Source organism: Solanum tuberosum, unplaced genomic scaffold, assembly GCF_000226075.1.
Source record: "Solanum tuberosum cultivar DM 1-3 516 R44 unplaced genomic scaffold, SolTub_3.0 scf00281, whole genome shotgun sequence".
Classification (NCBI taxonomy): domain Eukaryota; kingdom Viridiplantae; phylum Streptophyta; class Magnoliopsida; order Solanales; family Solanaceae; genus Solanum; species Solanum tuberosum.
Window position 1 is genome coordinate 323,851 of NW_006239206.1, and position 8,107 is coordinate 331,957.

The window sequence follows — 8,107 nt, forward strand, 5'->3', positions numbered from 1 at the left end:
GGGGGGGTAACCGGTTTATACTAACATATGAGGAGTTTCAAGAAGCACGAGAGATTAAGAGGTAACTAATAACTTGACCTAGTGAAAATCAACTGAAGCATGAAAACACCAAATCTTACCAGCATCTTGGACATCATTAGCAGCAGCAGTTTTCAGAGGTACCAAATTCTGGGTTTGTACAGAAGGTTGAAGCCCTAAAAGGATAAGCAAGTTCAGCAGTCAAATAAATCTGTAAGCTATTTGACAAAATCAAAAGATTATATGAGCATGGAAGAGACTTGACCGGAAGAAAAACATAGTTAATCAATCAGAGGTGTAGTTGGTGATGCAGTCCTTTCTGTTCTCCCCAATTATCTCTTCCACCACACAATACAATTACTTTTGGTCAAGCAATTGAATAGAGCTTTTGTTTTTACATAACTGGAAACATTACAACTTTTTTTTCGATAAGGGGAAGGTCAGAACATTTGGTAAATTGATAACAAATTGGTTCATCCCATACTTTCTTAACAGCTGAACTAGGCTATTATGCATCAGGTGCAAGATTGGTTATTTATTTCAATCTTCGGAAGAATTTATGATATAATATATCCCACTTCCCTAGATGTAATGAGGATTGATGTATCCTAAATAACTGGTCCATTATCACAGAACTACTGCAGGAAACTGACTTCAGAGAATTGTCACATCTGTGTATTAAATTAAAAATTCCATAAGAAATGACACCTCAGTTCAGATTTTTTTTCCTTTGATTCACTTCTGCTGCATAGCAGCAGTGAGCTAAATTGGTCTAAGAACAAGCTAATACTATAACAGGATCCAGTTATTTTCTTCCCTACTGCTAGAATAATAGAGATATCAAAATATTAAAAAAGAGTAAAAAATAGAAAAAGAAAAGCAATAAAAGCATCCAGGATAAAGAAGACTCACCAAATGAAAAGGGAGTTGTTTTGCTAAAGAGAGCTCCTGAGTTCCATGACGCACCAAAACTAGAAGATGAATTAGCCACAGGAGCATCAGGTTTGGGAAAAGATAATCGACCATCACTCTCCTTATTTTCTGACTCTAGGGTCTTCAAAGCAGCTTGGGATCCATGTGCAGATTTGATCTCTCCATTGGAAGAATTAGCTTTCAGCCAATTCACAATGTCACTAAACTTCTCCTGCAATTGAATAACCACAATTGAAAGACCACCAGTATATGAAGAAGCAGATATCAAGTTCTATACATGTTCATTTTCATATGAAAGCTTTCATCAACTAGCACTATTTTAGGCGAGTTCAAAACAGAGAGCATATCTGGCATACAATAGATGATATGCTCTTCCAAAAAACCTAGCAGAAATATGTTGACCTGCCCTATCTCAGCAATGAATTAGCAAACTAAATTGCATCAATATGGGGAAACTGAATAAGGAACACATCCTCAACTGAAGCAATTTATAAAGAATCTTCGTAGTGTGTGTATATACATTTACTGGAGTAACACTCATATTAACTGGCTGAGAAAAAATTGGAGCATGAAAATCTGAGAGATGCCGAAGATACCTTGATAGTTGAAGAATGGTTTAAGTAGTCTTGAATTCCATCTTCCCAAAGTTCATCAGGGTGGTTCTGTAACTGTGTTTGGACCCAACTGCTCATAAAAAACAGCAGAATTCACTAGTTCAATATAGACTCTACATCTGCGAAAGCTTTTTATCCTCCAATGAGACTAGCAAATTCAATGGAGATGAACAAGAAAGAAAACAAACTCTCTCTCATAAAGGAGAACAACCAGTGAGTTAACTACAGCAAATAAATGAAAACATAGATTGACATGCTGGCTGTTGCTACCATGTTTGGAGGAATAAAGTGAGATTCCAGAGAAGGCAAGTTTGACTTTCAATTATATTTATCTATTAATACTTTGGTATTGTTTTCCTCATCTTTTTTTTTGGGGGGGAGGTGGATGGGGGTGGAGGGATTGCATAGATTCAGAAAGAATGTGAAAGAGATAAATTGTCCATAGAGAGCATGTCAAATTACATCTTGAGAAGCAAAGTAGTTGAAACAGAAAGATGAGAGACCTTGCGAACTGAGTATTGAGAGCTCTCACATGCTGTCTAGATGATTCGGCCCTTTGCATATCTAACTGTGGAGCCTTCATTGTTTGTGGTTGGGAATGCTCAGCCTTTTGTGAATCAAAAATTGATCCCATTATTCTCTTTCCTTGAATCTGCTTTAGAACCAGCAAACACGTAAGAGATACGAGAAGGGTCAGCACAACTATCTACAAGGATTCTACTAATATTTCACACAAAAAAATGCTATCTTCACACAAATTAGATGAACTTTCCTCCTTTACACAGTTGAACTAAGATTTAGAACAACAGGGCAGCTCTAACCAATCAATAAACTATGATCTCCATTCCAAATTAGTTACTCTCAGCTCTATGAATATTCCTACAATCCTCTTCCACTTTGTTCACATCCATCTCATTCCAATACCAAAAAAATCATCTTTTTAATAGAATCAACAACTCTAATATCCAAAAATTCAAACCACATACTATTAACTAAAAAAAAAACCTCCAACACAAATTTGACTGCATTCGCTAGTTTACACACTTGAAAAACTAAAACTTCAGCACAAAAGAGCAGCTTTAAGAGCTATGCTTCAAGTTTCGCAGCACAATACACTGCATATAACAGTTGAGAGTAAAGAAAAGACAAACTCACTGAGTCGTTTGTGAACGATTTGGAATCGGACGGAGCGAATCGTTTGGTTCCTCTCATCATCGAGATTATTAAAAACACAAATTCAATTTCTGAATACACAGAACAATTTGGGATTTTGTTTCAATTTTTTTGAAAATTAGGGTTTTTTGTTCTTGTTGTTGTTGCCAGTGATGAATGAACAGAGAGTTGGATGAGGGGAAATAGTATCTGGGCCGTGAAATTGGGTTTTGGGGCATAAATATTCAATTCGGATCGTTAGATTCGATTATGGAAAATTTAGGGCTTGACGGGTATCGCCGTTGGGGGGCCATGCTGTTCTCGATAATTATAAGGAATCGTTTGATAGAATGTATTAAAAAGAACAATACGTGCATTAATTTATGAAAATTATTAGTGATATTATTAATTTTAATACATATATTAGCATGATTAATGATATCGTTGTTTCTTAAAATCTTTTTCATATTCTTTTCACCATATTTGTAGAGGGTATATCTAACACTATTTTTATACACCATATCAAACGATTTTGTACAAGTTTGTTGATAGCTGATTCTGAAGAGAGTTATGCACGCATTAAATTTCGCATAATATTATGTTTGGTAGTTAATTTGGTGGTAAATTAAGTATATATAAAATTATTAATGTGCTTGATTTTCTATTTGATAATCCATATAACGAATAGATATATAAGTTATAAAGAAATTTATGTAGAACTTATAATATAATGTGAGTACTAGTAAGTTATAATCCATATCACATTGATAGTTTTTGGTGCAAACTCAATCGGACTCTAATGTGAGTACGAAAATTTTTAAAAAATCTACCAAACGGTCCCTTAATAACGGAGCACTAAAAACGGCTGTAATTTTCACGTGAGACGTGGTATTGTCTTTTTAGCAGTCTAACTTGACAGACACACATCCTCATGACACTGTGGGTGGGACCCAGCACTTCTAAATGTTTTTTTCTTAAAAAAATAAATAAATTGTATCCGAGCAAGGAAAAGGATAATGGGAAGGGCTAGAGGAAGAAATTTCATTTACTACCAATAAATAACAGGTTCAAGTGTTAATATGAGTTGTGATCCAGTGATGAAAACTCAGAGGTCTCGAGTTTGAACCTTGAATATAGAGAAAATCCTGTTAGAATCATCATTTCTGAATGAGTCATGTAGTGGACAATCTAAGTTTAAGTTATTCGAATGCGCCTCTAAACTAAATTAGCTAGAGAAATTTTTGTGTTTGTTTATAAGACTATAAATAACTGGTAGACCTATAAGTTACATGTTTTAACGTGTCAATGAATTTTATCTATAATGCTTGTTTTAGGATAGACGACCTATTTTATATTTTTTTAAATATGGCCTTTTCCTAGACTACGCGTGAAGGCAAGATATCTCTTTGTAGATATTTTTTGTAAAATGTTTTCAACACTTCAAAATCAAATTCACTTTCTCAATATAAACAATTAAAAGATTCACATGAATGTGCTAGTGAATTCTATCTATAATGCTTGTTTCAGGATAGACGACCTATTTTATATTTTTTAAAATATGGCCTTTTCCTAGACTACGCATGAAGGCAAGATATCTCTTTGTAGATATGTTTTATAAAATGTTTTTAACACTTCAAAATCAAATCCACTTTCTCAATATAAACAACAAAAGATTCAGCGAAATCCCACAAAATGGGGTCGGAGAAAGATAGAATACACACATATTTTACCACTACCTCGGAGAGAGGCTGTTTCCACCACTTTTGCTCAATATAAGTAAGAAAATAATGGCAACCAGTCATCTACCAAAGAAATGGGGATCAAGGGAAATGCACAATTGAATCCAAGAATTCCCTTGAAATCTTTTTTGGGAGTCATAAATTTAAACAAAAAATTACACCTTGATAGAGCTTTTGATATTCTTTTTTTTACAACCAAGAAAATAAATAAAAATCAAAAGAAAGCAAATAGGCTTAAGAAAAACAAAAACAAAGTGGTTAGCAGCAACTAACTAAAACTTATTTACTTTTTTTGGCTCATACTAATGGTCTCTTCTCTTCATCTGCAGTATTTTCTGATGATATGTTTTCCTCTTTGTGACGACTCCGCCTAATATTATCCGATTTCACAGCTTGTTGAGGAGGTTTACTGTCAGGCAAGAGGCGCGAAACAATTCCCATTGATATTAACAGCAATCCGGAGAAATGTTGTTCGGTTAGTGGCTTAGTAAAGATCAAGTATGACAACAACAATGTCACTGCCTTTCTTGCTGTTGTTACCTGTTATATGAATCAATATATAAACGTGTCTTTTGTTTTGAAAACTAGAATGAGAGAAACGAACAAGAAGAATACTGTGGCATTTAGAAGATTAGACGATCAAGAGATTTACCATAGCAGTAGCGGCAGCACCAAAGATAGCAATGAGTGATAAAACTGAAATTTGACCGATGAATGTGGCCATTGCTTCGAATACCAAGACCCCATAAACATATGGATGCTGCAAGATACACAGCAGAATGTGAGTGTAATTTAACTTCGTAGCAGCCAGACGAAAAGAATTTCATCGAGTTCTACATATGTCATCATTCATAACTAAATCTGTGGATATATAATAGAATGAACATAAATAACTAAAGATTAGTTGAACGTAGAACACACTGTGATAATGGTTACTCATTCTGTTTCACATTATGTTGCTCGGACTCTCAAAAAATGTTGTTGCACCCGTGTCGGACAGTCCAAAAATGCACTTTTTTTGGAGTATCCAACACGCACCCATTGATATTTTTGAACAGTCTGAGCAACATATGCTCTAAATGCACAAATCTGACAAGATCAAATAAGATTGCAAGAAAAAGAAACTGTATGCTGGATCAAGGGATAGTAATGCCTAATTCAAACCATTCGAGACGAATGTATTCTCTCAATTCGTTATTCTCCGTATCTCAGGACAAAAAAACAAAAACAAGTGAACATGGTATAATATAAAAAGAATTAGAGGGGGATTTCTTTGTTGACCTCGGAACATGATTTCCATGCAACCACGAGTTCCCCTGTTAGTATCATGGGAAGAAGTAGAACAGGAGCCCCAACGACTGTCGAGCAGAATAGCATCTCCATCTGATAAAATTTAGTGCGTCAATCAAATTAGCAAAATTATTACTCGACATACACATGTGCTTTAATCAGTCATGTGGCAAACCATAATCATAATACCTGAGAAGTATCAGGATTCAGTGTAAAAATCGCTTCCTGCAGATTACCGAGAAAAGAGTCCATTACCAGTGCACCAGTTATCATAATGACACCGATGATACTGAAATTCGGAGAGGTATTGGCATCTGCTAACGTGAAAAATATCAGGCCCCCAACGAAAAGCACAGCTGAGACATATTCTTGAACAGGGTATTTTCTCCTCAAGCTAGGCATAAAGGCGCCCACTACCATTACCGGTAGTACCTACACTCCAAAAATGAACATTGAAGATTTAGACCAATGTCCGGATGGATTGGCTAGTACCATCACCGCTTTTACCAATATATTTTCGTAACGTGAAGTGTAACAATTAAGTTTTCAGTGTACCTTAGTGGATTTGAACATGATTTGTGCAGGATAGTTTAGATAAGCCAAGGAGCCCTTTGTCAATCCGTGGGAACACATGAGTACAACAGAGAGCTTCACATAAATTTTCCACGGGTTCACCATTTGCTTTGTGGTGAAACCTTGTATACGTATGAGAAATAGATATACAAAACCTTGTACAAAGGTAAAATACCACCCATAGCTGAAACATGATTGACAAAAAAGTGTCACAAATAACTTTTATGTCGATAATATGACAATGATCAAGGTGAAAAACGTAAAAAAATAAAATTGAAGGAAGACAGTAGCCTACCTGAATCCCAGTCGATTGTATACGTACTCCTGCAAATAGAAATAAATAATTGAAGCATTTACTTCGCAACATGGAATTTGGTTACCAACTAAGAACAAAATTAAGCCTAACACTGATAGAAGAGATGAACAACATTAGAAACCACTCAATATGAAAGGATTAAAAGGGAAACGCAGTGCTATAAGCTCTCTCTTTGCGTGGGGTCCGGGGGAAGGGACGTACCACAAGGGTCTATTGTACGCAACCTTACCCTGCATTTCTGCAAGAGGTTGTTTCCACATCTCGAACCCGTGACCTCTCTTGTGCATCCACTATACAAGAACAACTACACCTCAACCCAAACTAGTCGAGGGCCGTCCATTTTGCTCTATATAAACCCATTCCACCACAAATATCAATTAATTTGAGGTTTTGTAACACTAGAAGCTCTCTACATTTCCTAATGACATACAAATCACTAGATAGACTAAAAGACTCCTAGCAACACTCAGCCTAATGTAGGCATCCTAGTTTTAACTAAGTCTTAATATAGCCCTTAGGAAATTACCCTTCCGGAAAATGTTAGACTCGAGTTTAATGTTCGCTCATATATTTCTCAACCTTACCGACAAAACACTTGATTGTCGTCTAAAGTTTGCTCAAATGGTATCTTTAGATCGTGGTCTAAAGGTCCATAACTTGCAAGACAAATAAAAAGATGGTCATTCACTAATCAGCTCTCCCAAAACTGGTGAAAATTTCCACAAGCACACAAACGACCCCTGCATCTGTCAAATATCTCCTGCATTTTCATTTGTATGATGTCCCTATAACAGAAGAAAAACAGTAACTATTGGGCAAAACTTTAAAGTCAATGTAACAGTAATCCCATGATGAAAAAACACTTATAAGAAACTTCCTACAAGAGTATATATTGTTTGTGTTACTTCCTTTTTTAGTTTGTTTTTAAAAAAATGTTTCTATCCCTTTTTGGCAACTCACTTTTCATGTGTCATATTTAATACCACAAGATTAAAGATCATTTCGTACATTCTACATATATTTACTAAACAATTCAGAAGTTCTTTTACTTTCTTAAACTCCATTACAAGTCAAAACTGAACAAACAAATCAAAACGGAGGAGTAATATAAATGCAAAACCATAGAATATGATTGAAACAGGGAAAAAAAAGAAGAGAAAAGCATGAAACAGACCTCACATAAGCCATTAACAAGATAACCAAAGAAGAATCCAGAAGAGCAAATGAGGAATTGTTGCCATTTTGGTCTATCAGTTAGTGAAATGCCAAACAAAAACCTTGCTTGATCATCACTCTTCATCTCCTTCCTCTTCCCTCAAACCCCTTTAACTCTAACACACAAAATAATCAAAAAAGATTGAAGCTTTTCAAGGAATTCAAGAAAAAAATTCAAAAACCCCTCAAACTCTAACAAGCTAAAGAAGTTTTAAAAGGTTGCAACTTTAAGCAATTCAAGAGAAAAAATCAACACC

The 8,107-nt window shown here is 35.2% G+C and overlaps 2 protein-coding genes across 3 annotated transcripts in view; both read right to left on the reverse strand.

Moving 5' to 3' along the window:
- The window catches only part of LOC102605000 (uncharacterized), a 7,700-nt gene extending 4,725 nt beyond the window's left edge, over positions 1-2,975 (reverse strand). The window contains exons 1-5 of one of the 2 annotated variants that reach the window (XM_006358801.2): positions 2,721-2,975; positions 2,069-2,220; positions 1,548-1,635; positions 931-1,162; positions 120-194 (exon numbers count right to left, since the gene is read on the reverse strand). In XM_006358801.2, the coding sequence (XP_006358863.1) occupies positions 120-194; positions 931-1,162; positions 1,548-1,635; positions 2,069-2,220; positions 2,721-2,780 (607 nt within the window). In that variant the 5' untranslated portion in view covers positions 2,781-2,975. The remainder of the gene's footprint in view (positions 1-119; positions 195-930; positions 1,163-1,547; positions 1,636-2,068; positions 2,221-2,720) is intronic. The other variant, XM_015314154.1, reaches the window with a different exon arrangement.
- Positions 2,976-4,691: 1,716 nt separating this feature from the next.
- On the reverse strand, positions 4,692-8,107 carry LOC102592723 (UDP-galactose/UDP-glucose transporter 4-like). Its single transcript, XM_006358849.2, has 7 exons — positions 7,810-8,107; positions 6,615-6,643; positions 6,302-6,503; positions 5,936-6,178; positions 5,738-5,839; positions 5,109-5,216; positions 4,692-4,996 (listed from the first exon to the last, which is right to left on the reverse strand). The coding sequence occupies exons 1-7, from the start codon at positions 7,933-7,935 to the stop codon at positions 4,754-4,756; spliced, it is 1,053 nt and encodes a 350-aa protein (XP_006358911.1). The 5' UTR covers positions 7,936-8,107; the 3' UTR covers positions 4,692-4,753.

Excerpts from the sequence above, each read along its gene's own strand:
- LOC102592723 (XM_006358849.2), bottom strand. The coding sequence starts at position 7,935 with ATGAAGAGTGATGATCAAGCAAGGTTTTTGTTTGGCATTTCACTAACT. Across the intron at positions 5,840-5,935 it reads TGAATCCTGATACTTCTCAG|ATGGAGATGCTATTCTGCTC; the intron begins GTATTATGATTA and ends AAATTTTATCAG. Across the intron at positions 5,217-5,737 it reads CATGGAAATCATGTTCCGAG|CATCCATATGTTTATGGGGT; the intron begins GTCAACAAAGAA and ends TGTATCTTGCAG.